Source organism: Vulpes vulpes, chromosome 13, assembly GCF_048418805.1.
Source record: "Vulpes vulpes isolate BD-2025 chromosome 13, VulVul3, whole genome shotgun sequence".
NCBI classification, from domain to species: domain Eukaryota; kingdom Metazoa; phylum Chordata; class Mammalia; order Carnivora; family Canidae; genus Vulpes; species Vulpes vulpes.
Window position 1 is genome coordinate 32,045,202 of NC_132792.1, and position 24,526 is coordinate 32,069,727.

Sequence of the window (24,526 nt, forward strand, 5' to 3'; positions counted from 1 at the left end):
CAAGTTTCATGTTCAACACTATACAACATAAAGCTAACATAATATTTATAGAAAAGTCAGGCACAGATCAATTCTTGACTAAACATGGGCAGCTCTCCTTGCCATTTTCCATGACCTCTATCTCTGACATTTCAAAGGTGAGATGGAGAGTTTAAAAGAGTTTAAATGACAAGTCCTGAGTTTGATTTTAAGTAAGCAGATGAAAATTGTTTCTAGAACCTAATGTGGGTCCCATGTCCCACCTCCTAAATCAGAGCTGCTCCACTTTTACCTGCTTTACATACTGAGTTACATTCTGAAGGAAGTATTCTCTGGTAAAAACAAAAAAACAAACAAAAAGCAATTTGAAAAACATTAGGCAAAAGAAAGCCATGTTCAATGGCTTTTCCCATTTTGCCCTAGAAAAAGTATTCACACACATTTCTGAGATATTTTTAAAAACTTCTGAAATTCAGAAGCTGAACTCAAATTATGGATCAGTCCTGGGAATTCTTTCGTTATAGACATGAATCTGAATATGTATATGATAGTTCATACCATGTATGCAATGAATTCATTTTATTAACTGCTGAATAGTGCCAGCATTGAACAGAAAGTTTACCAATAATTATCTTGAGTTTTCTAAGACTCTCCATGATTATATAAAACTTGATAATAAAAAAGTACAGTCAACATTTGCCTGTCAGTCATCAACAAAAACACAGCTTTATAAAAATTTTCCCAAAAATAAAATATTTAAAAATTACATATCAGTATCAGACTAAGGATCTGGACTAATAATTATAGTATATAGCTAAGGTCTACAGTAAATATTCAAGTAAAAATATATATGATATACATTCATGAATCATAAGTCATTGATTAGAAATAGATCACTGTTAAGATTAGCTTTTATATCTACAATATATAATTATTAGTTTTATAATAGTATATATATTTAACAAGGTTAAATAAATATGTGTGTGTGTTTGTGTACACATGTGCACGTGTAACAGACTATTGGGTGCTTTACACTTCAGAATAAAGACTGTTCATAAAAAAATGTTCCTACAATGAAAAATCAATTGTGCTGTGATCATACCAACTCCAAACAATGCATACTGTGCAGATTGCACTCTCAGAGCTATGAAAAGTAAGCATGCTGCTCTTTTAATGTCAAAGTAGTCATTAATGTGCCATGATAAATAACAGGAGTTTATCTCAAAAATCCTGAACACGAATTGATGGCTTCATTATAAACAAAAGCAATAGTAAATGCTATGTAAAGAATGAAATACTTCTCACCCAAAACACTACAAGACTAAATAATTAAACATTTATTTTGCAAAATCAAATTCTAAATAATATTAATGTTTTAGAACTGTGGAAACTTGTCATTGGAAAAGAGTCTATTTGCCCTAGGTAATTTCAAGACTTACATTTCATTTTTATAGAGTGGCCCTATAATTTATTGTCAAATAGCAACACTATTGAGAAGTACTGACAATATTTAGTGCAGGGTGGCAGGCATAAAATGGGGCTATGCCAGGCAAACCAGATCATAGGGTTATCTTACTAGGAATCAAAAACACCAACAAATCCAAATAACCTTTGGTCTATTAAGTTCTTTGTAATCTTACATTGAAATATGAAAGTCTGCCTATCTCATTTTATGTATATGAAAGGGAGAGAAATACTGTCTTTAAAACCTATTCTGAATAAATTCCAGTCCTATTATGCCCCTGTGTGGCCAGCCGGCACAGCAAATTCACTGCCACCCATTTAGTTACAAAGAAAAAAATCACATCTGGAGAAAAAAGATAGATTTCTTCACTGTACAAGAAAGACTACTAAAAACCAGTAAATGGAAAAACTTGAAGAACATGAAGTACATTTTTCCACAAATTTTATCACAAAAGATAGTCATCATTATCATGTATTTGAATACTCTTCAAAGCCGCTGATTACTCACTGCAGTGAGCTCTGTTAAAAATATATCTTCTAGCATCCCAGTATTTATGTTTGCTTCCAAAGACAAGATCACAAAATCTAGGCTTCATAATGAATTTAGCACTTGAAATATCCATTTTATTAGCAACAAAAGCAATTATATTTGTATCTGATTAAATATTTAATTTGTAAAAATGAGTTTATAGTAAGCAAACTTGATAACAATTTAAAGTGGCATTTCATCAAAACTTGTCGAGTGGATTTATGTAGAATGCAGACCCTGATTTTTTTTCTTGCTTTACCTTCAGTTGTTTCAATTCAATTGTAAAAGCACAGAGAATATCCTGCCACCTCTTTTATGCAATGAAATGGTACTCAAGGATCACAAGGATAAGAGAATAAGCTAAGAACTTTCAGTCTGAAACATAAGGATCATTCTATATAGCTTCCAACAAGTCTAAAATATTCTAATGATTTTCACTCATAAATAAATTTCAATTATTCATTTGATAATAAAATACTATACTCAAATACAGCTTAGTAATTTACTATCCATAAAATATTCCTCGTGTATTTAAATCTTGGCTCTTTTGACAAGTTGAACCAGCCAATGTTTCTGGAGTAACTACTATGGGAGATTTTCATCTTTAACCTTTTATTGCTTATATGTCATAAAAATAAACAGCCCTACCATCTGAAACCTGATGAAAGTTGAGGTGCAGATTTCAGGATATGATTAGCTACCTAGGAAAAGTCTCAAGAATATTACTTGAAAGGGTCCCCTCAATGATATATTGACCACAACCAATGCATAGTACTTATTCTAGTAATTTCTCCTAGAAAGCAATTCAGAATAAAATATAATCTAACTGCCCATGACGTTATTTTTATATCAATTTAAAGATCATAGTTCATGTCACAACACAAATACTGAATATTTCATTTGAATTAGTCCAAACAATTAAATGATTACTATACATAACAACCAAAACTGCTCTTTCCAGAGACATAGTTACATAATTGATGCTTCAGATCTCAAGACCATTAATGTCCAGTCTACAAGGTTGAAAGGCTCATTATTTAGAAAGATTTTTAAAGTTGTAAGATCACATCTTCTGATGACATACTAGGGTCATTATTTTTCCATGACTTTTCCTTCAAGAATGATTTTTCAGTCTACATCTTACTTTCTGATTCAATACTAACTGAAATGTTGATGTCAAGGCATTTATATTTTTTTAAATAATTTAAGCAGAGAAAGAGTCCTAAAGAAAGAGTTCTAAAAGATCATTTATATCTTATCTGAACACAAAGTAACTAAAACATTAAAATATGTGGAGGCATTAATCCAGTTATATTAACTTATTTTCACTCTTCATACTTATAATAACTATTTGTATAACTGGTTTTGACTGATTTTAAAAGTAAATCGAGTAGTTGATTATGAAAATCAATAGACTGCATGTGAAAAAATGTCATATGTTTTTTGAAGACTAAGAAGTTAGGAACATATAAGGCAGGTATATTTTTTCTCCTAAACCAGAATAAATTTTTTATTGATTAAGTGGTAATTTCAGTTAATCTTAGATAAAGAAATCAAAGTAAGCTAAATAAGACTGGTGTTACAGAGCATCAGAAGCTTCACATTTTAATGTTTAATTGCAGCAATATAAAATTCTAGATTTTTTATAATGAGAGCAATGCAATTATAAATATGCCAACAATAAAAGAAACTTGAAGCTAAAACAAAAGCATAGTGATAGGGACCCACAAACCCATCAAAATATAAATATTCTCATATTTTAAATCTAACATTTCCTTTAAAACTAAATTCCATGCCATACTGTTCACAGCACAATTTCTAACGTGAATATATGCCCAGACCTAGTATTAATATTTTTAAACACATAAATTCTTGGCATTAAAAAAAGATAGAAATCAAGCAAAGAGAATATTTATAAAGGATGAGTACAAATCCTAAAACTGGTAGCTTCAGGTCATGGAAATTTTAAGAAAGCCATACTGCCTCTTTGATTTAAATATAACATGCAATACAGATTATTTCTACCATAAATTACAGACACTCAAGACTCAAGTGATGTATTACTAAGTTAAAAAATCTAGTATCTTAAAATATAGATAGCCTATTATAGGATATCATAGCATATACTATTGTATTTTAAATTATCTAAAAACTAAACATAAAATCAGTCAATTGGATAGAACTGTTCTGAGGAAAGAAGTGAAATTTTATTTAAAAAACAGATATATTATTCCATATTCAGTGAAAAGGTCATATATTTATCATCAGTAAACATTTTAAATGTCAACAAATTTTAAAAGCCTCCTTTTCATCTGCTAAATTAAGACACATACTGTGTTACAGGTTTTCTTAAATCTCTAAATAGGCTGCCTCACATTGTTCAGAAGAGACCAGCAGAATCATTCAATATTCTATGCACTATCAGTTCTCCCTCAAATTCCAGAAGGTTTTAGTGCATTATTATCATATTCACAGAATTTCTTTCTTAAGCTTTCTCCACATATATTTAGTTAAAATGGGATCTTTTCTATAGTAGGGGTATAACATTAGCAATTCTCGCAACGCAAACAACTGGATAATAAAACTGCATTTTAAAAGCCTTCTTTAATAGGCTGTCTCTTTTAGGCTCTCTTTCTAAGCCAGAGAAACCGTCTAAAACATATGTTCCTAATTTAACAATCTTCACCACATACACAAAATGATGAGGTTGAAAAAGCAATAGGAATTTATAACAAAGCATCCTTTCAAACTAGCCAAGCAAATACAAAGCATTATTAGCAGTTTGATAATATAGCTTGTTTAAAAGTGATTATTGATCTACCCTGCATAGAGAAATGTCTCAGACCCAGGAAACATCTTCCGCATGTTTTACAAAGAGCATGCATGACTGCTAATTCACATTTTCCAACAAATCACATATGATTATATATCCCCATCCCTATATATGCATTGTAATCACTGCCATGTTCACAAAAGAAAAAAAATCCATCAGGCATTTTAAGTGAATCAGTATATTTATTAGAAAATGAAATCATGTAACAGCCTGTATTATGTTTCAAAGGTCAAACTAGTTAAATTTAAGATGCTTTGAAGTAAGCTTATTTTCCTTCTTAAAAATCAATTAAGGAGAATACTATATAAAATTTCATATTAAAGACAACACCCTTATAATACTAACATTTCAATACAGAACAATTTTTATAGACATGTAGGATTATTCTGAAATTATCAATGCTAAAAGAAATATAGTTTAGCTTTACTCACCTTGCATTGTTCAGCGTTTGTCCAAAAAGCTCATTTTGTAAAATATTTGGTGGGGATGAGAAAACCCCATGAAAATGAGATAAAACAGAATTGCAGACCTGGCGCAATGTCTCAAATTGCATTTTCTTTCTTTTTTTTTTTCTTTCTCTTATTTTTCCTTACCACCTGTCTTTAAAGTCATCTATTTGCAGACACCATCAAATAAAAACATGCCAATCAAGTTCCATATTTCTCCTGAGCTGTGTAGAAACTGTGCTTAAATGAGCAGAGGTTGATAGTTAATTGTACAGTCATTATTCTTCTAATTCAGTCGTAGAAGATTCAGTACCCGTACAGCTTTCGGCTTTCTCCTGACTGTAGCAAGAATTCTGAACAGCAGTAAGCTTTTTGGGCATTCCCAGCTGAAGTGTGAAGCTGAGCTGCTTTCATGTACTCTACTCATATTTCTCTAAGCCTATTAAAAACACGCAATGAATAGATGCTGTCGTCAGGAGTTTCAGCACATCTGGCTGCCAGCAATAAAATCTCAGAAGTAATAAAAATGGGGACAAGGTATCTTCTCAATGTTACTACCGGGTAAGAAGAGAAATTATGAATTTCCCAACCCTTTCCTCTTTCCCTGAAAAATGAGTAACTCCAGCAACAGAGTATGTAGGTCTCTTCACTCTGAAGGCTGCTGCATAGGACAGAACACTCTAAAAATAAGTGGTTTATCTTCTTCTGATATCATGAGGCTATAAAAATATGACAGACAATAGGGTTTTTATTGCCTGCATTTATAATGCTGTGCTTCCAAAGAGACATTTGGAGAACTTACTTGTCTTAATTTCTTACTTAATTTTAAAATGTCTTCATTTATCTTTAAAGAAATAGTAGATAATGTTCAATCCAGTCCCTTTCTAAGGGCCATATATAGTGACTACATGATTATCTGTGCAACTTAGAAAAAAATTATACTCTATCATTAAAATTCTTATAAGCTGCACACATTAAATATGAACTTCCCCACAAATTAAAAAACAAAACAAAAAAAAACAACAACAACAAACACACAGCTAAACCCAGAGAGACTTTATCAACTATTATTAACTTATTTCAATAAATGGTGGTCAGAGCATTTTTCAGGAAAGAATATTTCCTGAAGGCTCTAATTGTCTTAGAGTACCCCAGATCACCACCCATTCTCAAAAAAGTAATTCAGGTTTAAATAAAATCTTAGTTATTCTACATCCAAGTGCATTCATCTTTCTACAAAAGATCCTCTAAAAGTAGTGTGTAAACCAAATTTTAAAAATCAACTCATTTATAGAGAAAGTTAACATCTTTATTAATCTTTAACTGTTCCTAAACCATGACGTATCTATAACAGATATACCCGTGTTAGTCCTTTTTACCTCAACTTTCTGCTTTGACCCTTTCTATCCCCTTCCACATGCATACCACTATAAGTAGGCACTTAAATATGTTAAGAAGTTTTTTAAAAACTGATGAATTCTTTGTTGACATGAATAAACATGTCACAAAAGAGCAACACAAAATAAACATGTAACAACATAAATTTTTAATGACACAAAATAAACATGCAATAATGCAAATTTTCAATTTTTTAATGACACAAAATAAACATGCAATAATGCTAATTTTCAAATAATCAATTTTTTTTTAAGAAACTACGGTGTTCAATTTTAGGTCTGTCCTCAACTAAGAGTGCTTATCGTTTATTATTTTATATTTCTATAGGTGCATGTTAACCTATTTATGAAACAGAATAATCATAAAGTACTTTTGGTTCATAAAGTACTTCTGTATTTATTTTTTAATTTTTTAAGATTATTTACCTATTTATTTAAGAGAGAGAAAGAGCAAGAACGAGAGAGCACAAGCAGAGAGAGATGGAGAAGCAGGTTCCCCACTGAGCAGACAGCCCAACACAGGGTTTGATCCCAGGACCCTGGGATCATGACCTGAGCCAAAGGCAGACACTTAACCAACTGAGCCACCCTGGCACCCTAAGACTTCTAAATGTATTTTTTTAATATCAAGAAAATGGGGCAGCCCGGGTGGCTCAGCGGTTTAGCGCCGCCTTCAGCCCAGGGTGTGATCCTGGAGACCCGGGACTGAGTCCTGTGTCTGGTTCCCCGTTGGAGCCTACTTCTCCCTCTGCCTATATCTCTGCCTCTCTCTCTGTGTCTCTCATGAATAAATCAATAAAATATTTTTAAAAATAAATATTAAAAAAAAGAAAGAAAATATGAGGGAGTTGTAATTCTATTGTTTTATAGATGAAAAGAAACTGAGGCTCTGAAGGATTAAAGATAACACAGCTTATAAAAAGAGTATTTAAATGAAAGTCTGTTTTAGATTCCGTGTCACATGCTCCTACACTATCATTCTATCTTCTATGTATATACACACATGGGTCTGCGTGCGCACACACACATACACACATACCTATTTGTGAACAGATCAGCCTCTATGCATGAATAGGAAAACTACTTGCCAGCGACCTAATCAAGAATATTTCAGTTAGAGCAAACATCTCAATTATTTTAACTCACAAGTAACTTTAAATAGGTTTCTTTCCTTTAACTCAAAAGCAACCTGATGTGCTTCAAATTTTTAAGCTTTTGATCATGTTAATTTTTTTACATCTGTAAAAGGTCAATTTTTTATAAGTGAAAACATATCGTTTTAAAATTCTCTATTTCCAAGCTTATACTATCTGTGATGAATATATAATTTCCAAGCTTATACTATCTGTGAAGCCTATATGTATGGATGGATGTATATATATAATTTCCCCTTTGTGGGTAGATTCAATTTTTATAAATAATCAAAAGCCCCTTTGAAGCAAGTCTGTTAAATAAGAAGGTGATTACACTGCAAAGCACCCTTTTTTGCTTAAAAAAAAAAAAGTTTCTTTTGTTTCAAAATTGGATCTGAAGGCAAGGTCATAGGAAGAGTTTTGAAAAATGGTCTCAGCAATGGAAACATCACTGGAATGAACTAAATGTGACTTCTTTGAAAGACTAAAGATTATATCAACTACCTTCCTCAAAGCCTTCTTTGGCTTCTGCCTTCAACACACACTACTGGTCAGCTTTCTTAGTTCCTTCAACATTCTAGAAGTGATTTCTTCCACTTCCCCAGTCTTTAGGAACTTTTCACCTGCTCCCATTCATCCTTAAGGACTCAAATGTCACTCAAATCCTTAAGGACTCAAATGTCACTTTCTTAAGAAGACTTTCTCTGACCTGGATTAGGATTCCTATCATGCACTCTCATTGTATCCTGTATTTGTTCTTCATGCATTTGATACAACTGTCACTATATATCTACTTGAAAAAAAAGTTTCATGTCTTTCAGCTCCAGTCCCATGAGGTTAAGGCTCACGTTTGTTTTATTTTAGCATAGTGCCTAATAAGTGCTCAATAAATGTTTGTTGAATGAACAGATGCCTATTATTTTATTGAAAAAGTAATAAGCTTCTAGTCACATCCCATAAGTAAGATAGGAAACTGCTCAGGGCTCAGTTTGGTTTTTGGTTTCTGTGTTTATCTTAGCTGGCCACATCATGTTATAAGGCTCATAAATATAAGAACAACCAATATTTGCAATCAAAAACATTGTGTAATTTGTTGGAATATCCTGAATATTTTACGAATGTTTATAGCTAATATTTGTTTTACATTTTCTGTACACTGTAGGACACATGTAACATAAACATTGGAGGATTCTATAAGGAGAGTAAGAACATGGCACTTGGGAGTTTGATGGCCTGGTTTAACATTAACTCCAGGAGCGCCTGGTGGCTCAGTGGTTGAGCATCTGCCTTTGGCTCAGGGCATGATCCCAGGGTCCTGGGATCCTCACATCAGGCTCCTTGTGGGGAGCCCAATGTGGGACTCAATCCGGGGCCTCCAGGATCAGGCCCGGCGGTGCTAAACTGTTGAGCCACCCAGGCTGCCCCGAATCAAATCTTTTTAAAAAAATATTAACTCCAGGGATCCCTGGGTGGCGCAGCGGTTTGGCGCCTGCCTTTGGCCCGGGGCGCGATCCTGGAGACCCGGGGTCGAAACCCACGTCAGGCTCCCAGTGCATGGAGCCTGCTTCTCCCTCTGCCTGTGTCTCTGCCTCTCTCTCTCTCTGTGTGACTATCATGAATAAATAAATAAAATCTTTAAAAAAAAAAAAAATAGGGATCCCTGGGTGGCGCAGCGGTTTGGTGCCTGCCTTTGGCCCAGGGCGCGATCCTGGAGACCCGGGATCGAATCCCACATCGGGCTCCCGGTGCATGGGGCCTGCTTTTCCCTCTGCCTGTGTCTCTGCCTCTCTCTCTCTCTCTGTGACTATCATAAATAAATAAATAAAAAATTTAAAAAAAATAAAAAAAAATAAAAAAAATTAAAAAAAAAAATATTAACTCCAAACCTAACCAGCCATTATACCTCAGGACATTCACTTTATATATCCGGGCTATGGTTTCTTCAAGCTATGTAATTTACCTCACAGGGTTATTATTATATTTAAACATGTAATGCATATAAATACATTTTATAAACTCTAAACTACATAGTGATTGGAAGTAACCTATGAGCTACCTAAGGAATCAAATTATTGGAACCAAGATTCTAATAATTATGTTCAGATATCTTTTATTTATCATCTTTATTCATGCATTTCATGGTGCATTTATTCATGAATATCTTTGTGCAAGGCTCTATCTCTCTGTCTGTTAGATACTGACAGTATACAATGCTTATACTTACCTCTTCTTGGGAAAATCAGATAATTAGATCTATATTTATACTGAGTCCAGCAGAGAGGCATTGACTCTCACAAGTGATGTAGATGGTGGAAACTTGGCTATACTATTAGAATCTTTAGCACCTCACTGGTAATGAAAAACTAATTAGAGTTCTCCCAGAAGAAGATGTGTTAAGCAATGTCTAGCAGCAGAGGCAATTTTATTAAAGAAGATATCTAAAAAGCTAATCAACACCTGAAAGAGTTTAATCTAAGACATCAAAAGAATTCAAATAAAAATAATAACAATATAATGTGCTTTTGCCCATTAAATTGGCAAAGTATTGGCCAGAGGGTTAGAGAATGGGCACACTCTCATACTATGTTTATTAGTAGAAGTATACATGGGTAGAACCTTTCTGAGAGATATTTAGTAAAATGTACCAAAAACTTTAAAGGTGTTCAAAATTTGAGAGAACACTAGAAGAATAAACACCAAAATGTTAATATTGATTATATTTGAGCACAGATTTTTTTTCTTCATTATACTTCTTTATATACACTAGCTACAAGAAAAGCCCAAAGTTTAATCCACCTACAAGTGGACAATTCTACAATTACAATGAAATCATAACCATGCATATTAAATATGATGTCAAGCCATGAACTTTTTCTTAGCAATGCTCAAGTAAATCAAATTAGATTATCAGTTTTCACGCGATTAGCTGTATCCATTAGCAAAGGGATTTTCCTCTTTATCGGTGAGTTTCCAACATTTTATAATAACTCAAATTGTTTAATTAGTACTATGAAACATCCAAAAGAAAGGAGAAAAAAGAACTAGCACTAACATGTTTATACTATCCTCAAAAATACTTAAAGCATAGCTCTTAAAAATTAAAATTACTTAAAAGTCTTGGTTTACAAATGCCTAATGGCTGTGAGCTAAATGTCTTAAGAAATTTAACACAAACTCAAAAAAAAAAAAAGAATAAAAATTGAGAACCTCTTCTAAATTAATTAAAGCACAAACCTCTTACTTGAGTTTTTAAGAGTACCAAAGTATGTCTATTAAAATGTCCCATACATGCAAACATGTAAACATAGCTAATCAACTACTGAAATGATATGATGTATAATATGTTTAATCCATAACAAAAATCCCAGAAATGCTTTGAAGGAATTTGTCATTTTCTTAAAATATACATCTGTAGTTCTATCTATATAACTGAAACAACTGCACTATCTCTTCTGTTTCATTATTCTTGTTCCACTGACTATTTGAAACATCTGACTGATAAAAATCTCAGGGTTATATATAAGAAAGATGGTCCAGAGAACAAGCATCTTCATATGTTTTGCAAATTAGTGTCATGTATTGTAACAATTTCCCTGAGGCAAGACCATAGAACTCTTCACCTCAGGGATAACAAAGAAGCAAATAAAAGGCAGATGATGAAATTTTGAACAAAAGTAGAAAGGAAAAGGCATTCAATAAAGGTAAATTGGCTGGTACTTCAACTTAGAGTGGACAGTATATGGTATATCCAGGGATTAAAGACAGGAAGAATGGCCCAGACTTAAATATGCACACTATAAATCTAAAGATTCCAGAGTAAAATCAGAGAAAACAGTGGAGTTCAAAATATCTACAGCAGTTTTCATGATAAGTTTTTAAAAACACGTTGATACTATTGTTTTCCTGATGTACAAAAAAAATTCTGTAGTATTTCCTGGGGCTATTTCTTTGGGCCACTGCTGCTGAACAGACAAATGCATGAAGCCCCACCATTATTATCATTTCTCTGACTCCTCTTTCTAGAGCAGAAATATGAGGGCTAATCCTACTACGCTTAGCTCAAGCTGCATTATTCTGAGAGGTATTACAAGATTGCTTCAACAGTCCAGTGCCAAGCAGCTCTTACCAGAGTAGTTCCCACACCTACAAGCTGGCAGCAATAGGAATTTACTTTCCATTGGACACAAGAGTCAGGCCTAGATTTAAGCTCCAGAATGAAAATGTCCAGAGTGATTATCTAGATTCTACCTCCTAGAACAAAGAGAACCAAGATCTCTGAAAACACAAACTGGCAAGCCCCTCCAGTGCTAGGATTACTAGTTCCAAGTATATAACTCCTTGATAACTATCAAGAGAATCACTGGAAGGAAGCAACACAACAATTTCAGGGAGCTATGTCAATACAAATAAGAGCCAATGCAATCTCTAAATGCTATATTCACCAGGAACCACAGTGTAAGAAATGTTTATAGATTCAGGACTCTAAGCATTCACACCTAAGTTTGCAAACTGAATGTCCATTGCTATCCACATGAAAATTAAAAATAATCACCATTGGCTCAACTATAAATTTGTTTTAGCAAAATATGAAGAAAATGGAATACTGTGCAATAATATGGTCTTCAAAGAGTTCCCATCCACAATTGCTTTCTTTCATGCAAGTCCCTCTACTCATTACATCGTGAGCAAATGGAAACATCATAAATATACCAAGATATTATCTCACTACATATGAGTATGGGGAAATCAACCAGGAAGCTAAAGCACTGGTCAAAGCAAGATATTAGTTGGCTTCAGTTACAATGATTACAGTATCATGAAGACAAAGAAGGACTATAAAGGTAGATGTTGAATCAACAAGACATAATGATTGATTTGCCACAGGGATGGGAGGTAGTGTATGAAGGTCAAGAGAGCAGTCAAAAATGACTCTCAGATTTCTCTCTTAAGTAACCAAGCAGATAGTTTTAAAATTTGCTGAGACAGAAAATGCTAAAGGAGGAGCAGACTGAGAGAGAAGGAAGAGGAAGATGATGAGCTGTTGAATTTAAGAAGCATACAAGATAGCTAAAAAAGCAAATAAATAAGCAATTGAACATGCCACTCTGGAGTTTAGAAGAGAGTTCTCATTTAAAGATATAAATTCAGGAAGCATCAGCATATTAGTAACTATTTCAATCAAGTAAGTAAATGACATTACACAAAGAGAAAGTTCCAAAAAAAGTTTGAGAGCACAGGGGAACTAAGTTCCACATTAAGTCATCAGGTAAAGAAAAAGCAAGTAAAGGAGAAAGAGGAGGAATAGCCACAAAAGTAGGAAGGAAATCAGGAGAGTGTGGTGGCCTTAGAAGCCAATAAAAGGCAATGTTTTAAGAAGAATGGTATAATCGACATATTCCATCATCTGGAATTTGAAGAATTACCATTTGTGACCCTGTGTTTCAAAACAATTCTGAAAAGAGCTCTTTTAGCCTGAAATCACTCACTCCATAGGACCCAGATCTCGCTATAAAAATAGACCAGAAACAGACATCTAAGTTTCCTTCATCTACCCCTTTTTGTCCCTTGGTGAAAGGTATGCAAACAAAATTTTAAGTCTTGGTTCAGCCAAGACTATAAAAAAAGCAGAAGACCTTATGCAAATTAGTTCATGCAAATCTACAGGTATCTTGATCCAATGCTACCAACTTAAAAATATAATTAGATATGGGCCTTAAAAATGAACCAAAATCAAGATTAATCAGAGAACTCAGCTACTTATGTATGAGTGAAGGTGATTAAGCACCAAATTTGAAAGGAGAAAGTATAAAATAAACAAGACCTACTCTATCAATTTTCCATCTAACTTTCCCTTTTCCTTACAAGCTCCTTCCTAAAATACCTGGTTTATTTATTATCAAATCTAATTTAGAGCTTCTTGGTTCTAATGATACTTGTCATGATGAAGAATAATATTTGTTTTATGTGTAAAATCAAGTCACCAGTGATTTTATTACTATGTTATTTCCTATCTTAAAAAGAACCTCCCTTGATCCCACATTCCTTTCTAGGAATTCCTTTCCAAAACAAAATTTCTTCAAGGAATTGTCTATAGTCGCCATATCCACTTCCTCATTTCACACCCTCTTCTCAATCTATGACAATCAATTTTCCATCTCTAATACACTCCATTAAGACTGTTCTCACCAATGACTTCCATGTCGCCAAATTCAAATGCAATTCTATTTTTTTCTTTTTTTAGAAGTTTTTTTTTAAATTCTACTCAGTTAACATACAGTGTTATATTACTTTCATCTCTGTTCATAACATGAACTTTGACTTAACTTCCTTCCACAGCATTTGATACTGATGCTATGCTGTCCATGGCCCTTTAACCATTTTTTGGTCCTCTTTATTCTTAAAATACATTCTCCTGATTTTCTTCTTGCTCAGTGGCTATTTTTTCTCAATGTCTTTTGCTAGCTCTTACTCCTCTCTTAGACCTCTAAATGTTGGGAATGTCCAAGGCTCTATTTTGACTATGTTATGGACCTTTTCTGTTCATTATTTGTAAGTAAACTCTCCCCCAATATGGAGCTTAAATGCATAACTTCAAGTTCAAGAGTTGCATGCTCTACATACTGAGCCAGCCAGGTGCCTCAACATCTTCTGTTGTTCAGTCTACATGCTCTCCCTAGGTCACTCAGATTCATAACCTTAAATATCTTATATACATTATACCTTTGTCCTTATCTTCCTCTAGAATTCCAAACTGATAAAACTGTGTGTCAACTTGACATCTCCAAATGGAAATCAAAAGGTCGTCTCAAATATACGGCCAAACAAAATTTCTGATTTCCTCATCCAAACCTGTTCCTCCTCAGTCTTTCCTACCTTGGAACAACACCATGACTTATCTAGGAATTATCCTTGATACCTCTTTTTCTTTCATACTCTACCATCCACATCAGTTCGTTCTGTTAACTCTACCTTTGAAATGGAACACAAATCCATCAAAAGTTCCATTTTACCACTACAATTCGAATTCAGGCTACCAATATCTCTCTCAGACTACTTCAATAGCCTCCTAATTTCTCTGTGCATCAATACCTTTCCTCTTCAACCATTCCCCACCCAACAGAATGACCATAAAAAACATTATTAATATTATGTTCCTTCCAGCTTTAATCCCTATATCACATTTAAAACAAAACCAAAAAAAAAATAAAATAAAATAAAACAAAATCTAAACTTCATTTTACAGAAAGTAAGTTAGCTGTTTTTTTTTTTTTTTTTTTTTGTCCAAGTGGTTGGTGACAAAGTTTGAAGGAGCATCCACATCTCCTGACAGTCCAGTGCTCCTTACATGGTATTACCATGTCTCAGTGAGCCAGCAACTTCTCATGAATGCTCTCATTTAAAATGTAAGCTAATTTTACAGCTATCAGTGTCCCTAGAATACAGAAAAGAAAGGATGCTGTGAAAACACAAATAAAAATATCAGTGTAGGCTTGGACATAAGCATAACTCCCAAAATCTCATATTTTTTGAAGGAACAAAACACAAAGATGCACCAGAGCACTGGATCAAAATATATTTAGGTAGGAAAGAGAAATATTCCAAGGAAAAAAAATAAAATTTTCATAATCCTCCCCCATTCACATGACTCTAATTCTTGTTAAGCAAAGTTAAATAAGAAACAGATTTCTTAACACTTTCCAGACAGTGATTTTAAATCATATATCAAAACTTTCAACCATGTCAAAAAATTTACATAAGTAGATTTCAGATATACAGTATAGTAACTGAAAAACAATTTTACCCCACAAGTTCAAGTACATATATTCTGTAGTCTTGCAGCCATGAAAAATATAAACTTTTGAGAAATGTAAATAAAATTTGTCAATTCTGCTCTATCAACAAAAATCAATTCTCGTGCAGAGAAAAAGACTAAAATAGGTAAAGCAATTGGATAAACAAAAAACTCAAGAATTTGAAAATATTACTGAGGAAAACTAATGAAAATTAAAATCTAGGAAATAGAGAAACAAAAAAATTCCCATGTGAATATATATATATGAATATATAGAATATATATATTCAAAAAATATATATACATATATATAGAGAGAGAAAAGAAAATAGAAGGGGGTTGTATCAGTAGAGAAGGGGAGGTCACCCTTAAGTTTAATTTTCCAGCTCAAGCACTGTGTAATTATGTAAGCACAGTGAGAATTCTTTCACCAGTAACCTTCAAACCAACCTTCAAAGACCTTTCCAGACAAAGAGCTCCGAATCATACCTTAAAACTTCCAACTGCGTCAAATAATATATACAAGTGTATCCCAGGTATATATCACAGAAATAAAAACAGTTGGTTATAGGTAAAAAAAAAAATTTATTCTCTAAACTATTTATTTTTGCTGCATTATTTGTTTGAAAAAAACTAGGGTAGCCATAGATTACTAAAGAAGAAATCCATATGATCTGTATTAATGTTCTTAACAGCAAACTGTATCCCAAATCTTAGTACAATAGTAATTTATCATGTATTAAGCTATCTTGAGATGTATGTAACTAATTCTTTCTTCAGGATTCCTAGGGATAAAAGAGATCATACAATATCAAAATAAAAACACTCATAAGAAACATGCACTAGTACTATTATTAAGTAATGCACTCACATATACACACACAGGGAAAAGTGGGCATACAAATTAAAAATAAAGAGGCAAAAAAAAATAAATAGACAATTTCTATAAACTTCTAATAAATTTTTTTTAAAAATTTACAAACTCCTCCTGAGTTCTAAACTAAATCTCTCAATGGCTAAAACACTTTTGTAGGTAGAGGCTACAGTCAAAAAAATTATGTTCGGATCATTTCAGAAAAAATCTTGTCCCAATTCACTTACCTATTCCTCCTAGAAACTAAAGTCAACAAAGATTTTTACATTTGTTTATCAAGAGGAGCAGAGACCATAAACCACATGGACAAACTCAAGGGCAAAACCAGAAATCACGTGAAATATAAAGAAGGAAGCTGAAAGTTTTGTATACTTCAGGTTATCTTATATAATTCTGTATATATGCGATTAAATACTCTATTGGTAATGGAGTAAGAAACTAGTAAAAATTTATTCTGTAACCTAGTAATTCTCAAAAGTATAGTCTAATGACCTCAGGGGGCTCCCCAAGACTCTTTCAGAAGATCTATAGGCTCAAACTCATAGTCATAATAACACTAAAATATTATTTGCTTTTGGACTCTCTTCTCTCATGGATGTTAGGGTAGAGTCTTTCAAAGGCTAAATTATGTGTGATATCTCAAGATATGGAATACAGGAGATAAAATAATCCAGCTGTCTTCCACTAAATCAGACATTAAAGGGATTTGCAAAAATGTAAAATAATGCCAATTTCCTTACTAAGTTTTTCTTTTCTTTTTGAAATATGTTGTATTAATCCTCTATTATGGCTGCAAAACAAATCCTCACAATCATGGTGGCTTAAAAAATATACATTTATTATCCTAGCTTCTATAAATCAGGAGTCCAAGCATGGTTTAAAGGGTGTAATCAGAAAATAAATAAATAAATAAATAAATAAATAAATAAATAAATAAATAAATAATAAAATAAAAAAATTAAAAAAAGGGTGTAATCAGGATGTTGGCTGGACCACATTTCCTTTGGAGCTCAGGGTCCTTTCCAAGCTCATGTGATGGTTGGCAGAATTCAGTTCCTTATGACTCTAAAACTGAAGTACCCTTTTTCTGCTGCCAGCTTACCAGCAGAAAAATTCATTTACTGAGGCCAACCAGTTTAATGACAGCATTAAACTGTAAGACTTCCCCACAGATCTACCATGATACTACCATTATTCATGTTATTATAGATTGATAAATTTAGATACCTGAATCCTTCAATAATTAAAGATATCAAATAGGAAAATATATCCTTAACTTTATTTAAAGCCTAATCCAACTCCTTATTTTTAAAGAGATATGCTAGACCTTCTTTGAGCCTTAAAAAGACTATTCTTGCATCGTAAGCTTCAATATTCAACAAGATGAAGCCAGTGTCTGGCTCCTTAATCTCACCCTTCTTCCCCTATGATCTTTCCAAAGGTACTTCCTGATTGTTTTATTCCAGAACTGTCTTATCACATCAGCTACAAGAGATGAAAATATACAGTAGAAAAAAAAATGGAAGTAGTTATCTACCTCAAACCAGTTTCATTTATTACCACTTTATTTACTTGACTAAAAGATCTAAAACTTCTACACGCACCAACCCTGACCCACTTGAGTATGGCAGTCCAATTTTGTGACCTTTATTCATTACATCCTTGACCAATATCAGAACTGTTTCATTTGGTGTACATCAGGAGAGCCAAAGGGTACAGGGAGAGGTGGGTAAGATGCCCTAGAAGTCAGTACATAACATTAATATCGCCATAATAGCCCAACTGCAAATACTCCCATAGTTCACTATGCAGACTCATACACACACTTCCACTGTCAATATATCAGTAACTATATGGTTAAAAAAAATCAATGCAAGAGGAGTATATAAGCACATATGCTAATATTAATTAAGAGCTTGATATGATTTATCAAATTTTATATTTTTATGCATGAGTGGCTTGAGTAATCCAAGATACATTAGTGTTGGAATGAATTAAAGTCTCAAAAATGGTCATTTTGGTATTAGTCAATAATTTTCTCAGCAACAGCTTAAAAAAGAGAGCTGCTGGCTAACAAAACCACCACCACTGGCTAACAAATAACTCCATCCTAATGTCTTTCTAGCTTTCCTTTCCTTCTAATTTTACTACTAAAACATTTCCCTGATATAATAATCAGCACCAAAACAAAACTATTGAAGTGAATATATAGCACTCAAAAGAAGCTTGTTAAAAATGAATTTATAGGGGCTCCTGGATGGCTCAGTCTGTTGGGCATTGAACCCTTGGTTTCAGCTCAAGTCACGATCTCATGGGCTGTGGGATGGAGCCCTGCATAGGGCTCCACGCTTAGCAGAGAATCTGCTTGAGATTCTTTCTTTCTGCCCCTATCCCCACTCACATGTGCACTCTCTCTCTCTCTCTCTCTCTCTCTCTCAAACAAATCTTTTTTTAAAAACTAAATTTATGGACACCTTTTATCAAGAAATATTAAGCAACAAGTACAGTTTAAGTCAATTAAATGTCACTGATTAGGAAAATGGATATTAGCTTACAATATTTGAAGTATGACTAAAAAGAAACTAGTTCTAAAGTGACCAGTACTCTAAAGGAAATGGGAACAACTTCCTAAGATTTTGAGTAAGAAGGAGAAAACAAGTGGACAAAAGACAAAACTTCCATAAGTCAAAGGAAAATAACTATCACTGAATGTCTCTGCGTGAAAAGTCACCAAATCCAGCCAGAGATGTAGAGAAATGAACGTCACTGAAATTATCCCAAAGATACTAGGAGACAAAAAAAAGTGAGTTGAAATTGGAATAAAATATAGTTTTAAGATATAGATCATGGAACATGGAAAAGTTTAAGTTGGAAAGAAGTATTCTACTAAACTGTCTTTATTCTGTCTCTAGCATTTTTAAAAGAGGAAGATAGAATGATTTTCAAGTTAGTAGTGAGACATCCTCAGGATAAGTACAGCTGCCATGGCTTATAAAACTAGACTAGAGGGCAGCCCAGGTGGCTCAGCAGTTTAGCGCTGCCTTCAGCCCATGGCATGATCCTGGAGACCTGGGATCGAGTCCCCCTTTGGGCTCCCTGTATGGAGCCTGCTTCTCCCTCTACCTGTGTCTCTGCCTCTCTCTCTGTGTGTGTCTCTCATGAATAAATAAATAAAGTCTCTAAATAAATAAATAAATAAATAAATAAATAAATAAATAAATATAAAACTAGATGATATTTTTTATCCGTATGCTCAAGAATAAATAACCTGAAGAGTTCTGTATCTATTGATATAATTGAAATCATAATTAAAAATAACCTAGACACAAAAAATCCAAGCACCCGACATCAGAGGAAAATTCTATCAAACGCTTAGAGAAGAGATGTAACACTTGTACACAAACCCTTATAGAAAACTGAAGATAGAAGATCACTTCCTAACCCAGCTTATGAGACTCCCCAGATACCAAAAGCAATGATTTTATGAGGAAAGGAATCTACCCACCAATATCCTTCATAAATATAAATTTAAAACTCTCTAACAAAATATTAATAAATCAAACCCAACAATAAATAAATAGAATAATATCATGACCAGGAGGGCATCCCAGAAATGCAAGGTTTCTCTAACACTTGAGAAGAGTAGAATTTATTATATAAATAGACTAAAAAAGAAAAATCCTATCATCTCAACAGAGGCAGAAAAAGGCAACTGACAAAATTCCACAGCCAATCATGATTTTTTAAAAACTTCTCAGCAAACCAATAATGGAAGAGGATTTCCTTAATTTCATGAAGGATATCTATAATAAGACCTACAATTAACTTCATATTTGATTGTAAAAGATTCAAAGCATTTGCCCTGAGACTGGGAAGAAGGTAAAGATGTCACTGTCACCACTTCCATTTAACATTATACTGGGAGGCACTAGTCAATAAAATAGTACCAAAAGATGGGGGGGAGGGGGTTACCGCTTACAAACTGAAAAGAAATAATGCTGTCCTCCTGACACATGTCAATATCACCTATATAAAAAAATCTCAAAGAATGTTTTTAAAAAATAGTGTGGTACTGCCACAGGATAAACAAACCATCAGACAGGATAGAAAACTCAAAAATGGCCCAACTACATACAGAAATATGTTATGTACCAAAATCCAGTAGTGGGCAAATGGATTACTTAATAGCTGCTGCTCCTGGGAACACTGGCTCACTATACAGGAAGAATAAACTTGAACCTATATTTCGCCATAACCACAAGTAAATTTAGGTTGATTAAAGACATATATGAGAAAGGCAGAACATAAAAGCTAATAGTAGAAAACACAAAATAATATTTCTAGGGTCTTTAAGATCTGACTTCTTGGGCAGCCCCGGTGGCTCAGCAGTTTGCGCTGCCTTCAGCCCAGGGTGTGATCCTGGGGACCTGGGATCGAGTACCAAACTGGGCTCCCTGCATGGAGCCTGCTTCTCCCTCTGCCTGTGTCTCTGCTTCTCTCTCTCTCTCTCTTTATCTCTATCTCTCATGAATAAATAAATAAAATCTTAAAAAAAATCTGACTTCTTAATCATGACTAAAAGATCACAAATCATGAAATAAAAGTAATGAGTTTTACTACATCAAAAGAGGAAGGTCTGTTCAACAAAGACATTGTAGATGAAAAAGAGGAGGAGATAACTATTTTCAAATGGGCAAGTAATATAAATAAACAATTCACAGCAATGACAGCCCAGGTTGCTAACAAGTGTAGAAAAAATTCTTGGCTTCAATGTAACCAGGAAATTTCAAATTAAAACAAAAATATCCCTTAATATCTACCAGACTGGCAAAAGGCAAATGTCTGAATACCACTAACTACTAGCAATTATATGGGATATCACAAATCCTCAAGCACTGCAGATAGGGATTGGACAGAGCTATTCTTGAAAACAGAACTATTTAAATAAAGTATAATACCCTATGTTACAGTAATTCCACATCCAGATATACATACTACAGAAGAAGACTTGCATAGGTCCATAAGTAGACATGTTCCAAGGGTGTTCATTGATTCACTGTTTGCAATGAGGAATTTTCACATAGCCTAGATTCTCTATCAGTAATGGACTGTCAAATAAAGTACAATAGATACATACTAGAAAATGTCACTACTGCTGCCATAACAAATTACCACAAATATAGTTGTTTTAAACAACACCAATTTGTCTTTCAGTTTTGTATGTCAGTAGTCTAGCAGAAGCTTCAATGGACTAAAATCAAGGTGCTAGATGAATTCCATTTTGGAAGTTTAGGAGAGAAACTTCTTTTTTCTCTTTCACATTGTTAGCAGAATTCAGTCCCTTGAGGTTATAGGACCAAGGTCACCATTTTCTTGCTGGCTGTAAACTGAGTGGTTCCCAATTTCTAGATGCTGCTGAATTGATTCATGGCCTCCTGCATCTTCAAATTCAACAATGGCCAGTCAAGTCTGTCAGGCTTTGAATCTCTCCTTTTTCTTCTTCCATCTCATCTCTTTGACCCAATCAAGAAAGGTTCTCTACTTGGAAGGACTCAAATGATCAGATTGGACTCACTCAAATAATCCAGTATAATTTTGTCATCTCAAGATCTATAACTTTCATCGTGTCTTCAAAACTCCTTTGGCCACATAGGGTAACATATTCACAGGTTGCAGGGATCAAGAGATGGACATCTTTGAAGATCATTTTTCTGCCTACCACAGAATATAATGCAGCAGTACAGACCAAATCATTGATATTCCTCATAAGTAAATCTTTTCAAGTGTAAGATCTAAAGCACCACATCATTTATGTAATTCAAAACACATACATACACAATGCTAGGGGTTTTTTTATTATTCAAAGATACATATTTAGGTGGGGAAAAATGCAACAGAAGAGCCCTGCAGAGATCACAGAAGTGCCATAAACTGATAAATATGATCAATAAAACTTGCTACATCTGAGAACCAAAATAAAGAGTGACAGAAGAGACATTGATGACCTAGGAACAACTATACCACACAACTTGCTTTCCTACTATTTTTATACCATGCTATATCTTCTGTCTTTAAAATTCCTTCATTAAAATTCTATTAAAGTTTTAACAATCCTACAAAACCTTCCCCAAACTGTGTTATTTAATTATATCATGTAAATTTGTTCATGTAAGAGGCACATGAGTGGCTCAGTCAGTTAAGCATCTGACTCTTGGTTTTGGTTCAGATTATGATTCAAGGTGGTGAGATAAAGCCCCATGTTGGACTCCATACTCTGCAGGAGTCTGCTTGGATATTCTCTCCCTCTGCCCTTCTCCCACTTGTGCTCACTCTCTCTCTCAAACAAATAAATAAAACCTTTAATAAATACATACATACACACATAAATTTGTTCATTTAAGCCTCTACTTCTATATATTTCTAAGTTATATCTTGTTACATTTGTCTTTTCCAATTTCAAATGTTGTATTTCTATAGCTACACCATTAGCCCTGACTTACTAGATTATAAATTCTTATGGCACAGAGCATCTACTACTATTTTTTTATTTCTCCACATAAATTAGTGTTATAAATAAAATATATACTCAATAAAAATTGTAAGCTAAGTACCTGAAGTAATATTTGCTGCAGTATAGCTCCACAGGGAGCTTTCCATTGGTCTAACAAGTACTGTGCAGTATTTTCATTAGGTATCACATAGAAAGCCTCCAAGAACAGGGAGATCATGTGATTTATTGTCCACACCAGAACGTTTTTTCACAGTAAAGTAAGTGCTCTTAATAACTATTCTGGGGCAACAGGTATAAGCCAAGACTGGCCTTGACAAACGAGTTTATAGGATATCTTACCCCAAAATAGGTTGAAGAATGCAGAAAACAACAAGATATTTAGATTCTTAAACTGAAGTTAAAATGTGACAGATCAAAGCAAACATGCATAAGAATTGCTTTAAAAATAAGCTAAAACAGTTAAAATATCCCATCATCAGTGAAGGTGTCTAAGAAACAATAATATTCTAAAGATCAATCATATATGTAGTGACCAATAGTTTAGTTCCTTTATGCAGCTTAACATGTTTTAACAGAGACATTACCAAAAAAAATTATTCTAAGAGGCAGAGAAAAATACAGTACTGGATTACATAAATAAATTCAATTTGGGGGGGAAATCCCTGGGTGGCTCAGCAGTTTAGCGCCTGCCTTTGGCCCAGGGCATGATCCTGGAGTCCCAGGATCCAGTCCCGCACCGGGCTCCCTACATAGAGCCTGCTTCTCCCCCTGCCTGTGTCTCTGCCTCTCTTTCTCTCTCTCTTTCTCTCTGTCTCTCATGAATAAATAAATAAAATCTTTTTTAAAAAATTCAATTTTGTAAACACAGCATAATTGTAATAGGTAAAAGGTATGGAAAAGACAATCAGTTATCTACTTTCTTTTCAGTGATTTAATTTATTTCAAATCACTCATATTCAACTACTATTCATTGAGTGTCTACTATTTCTAGGACCTAAACTGGGCACGTATGGACGCAAAGTGTAAAAGACAGAATGCTCTAAAGTTGCTCAAAATTTAGTAAGAGGGAGACAAGTTGATAACAAGTGTACTGAGTGTCAGATGGTGGTAAGTGCTATAATAAAGTGCACTTTATAAGCAAAAAATAAAATTCTTGCTGGACAAAAAATAAGGGAAGCCTTCATGTAAGTTGGACATTTAGAATGGGGTTTGAATAACAAGTTGAGATCTAGGCAGAAATGCCAAGGTATACCTTTACTTAAGGATCTTAGCATTAGCTATTTCTCTGCCTGGAGTGTTCTTTCCCCAGATATCCACATGACTTAATTCTTCACCTCCTTCAGGTCTTAACTGGATGTGAAGGTGCTCTGTAACTCTGATTTAAAATTGTTAACCATCCCTCTTCTCCCACAAAAATCCCTTTCTTCCGCTGTATTATTTTCCTCTGCAGTACTCTTGGCCAGAGCCAAGGAGGTGCCAACTCTGAGTAAATGGCGCCCCCTGGAGTTCTGCTCTGCACAGCCTGTTTGGTCCAAAGCAAGTCCAGTTAGATCACTATCCAGTTTACT

General features: G+C 33.9%; 1 protein-coding gene across 49 annotated transcripts in view; it reads right to left on the minus strand.

Annotated features, from left to right (window-relative positions):
* RIMS2 (regulating synaptic membrane exocytosis 2) overlaps positions 1-24,526 on the minus strand; it is a 589,976-nt gene that overhangs the window by 378,766 nt on the left and 186,684 nt on the right. For 22 of the 49 annotated variants that reach the window (XM_072734110.1, XM_072734105.1, XM_072734104.1 and 19 more), the window contains exon 1: positions 5,237-5,948. The exons of the other annotated variants lie outside the window; for them this stretch is intronic. In XM_072734110.1, coding sequence (XP_072590211.1) covers positions 5,237-5,358 — 122 coding nt within the window. In that variant the 5' untranslated portion in view covers positions 5,359-5,948. Of the gene's footprint in view, positions 1-5,236; positions 5,949-24,526 lie in introns of those variants that run through there. 49 annotated transcript variants of the gene reach the window in all.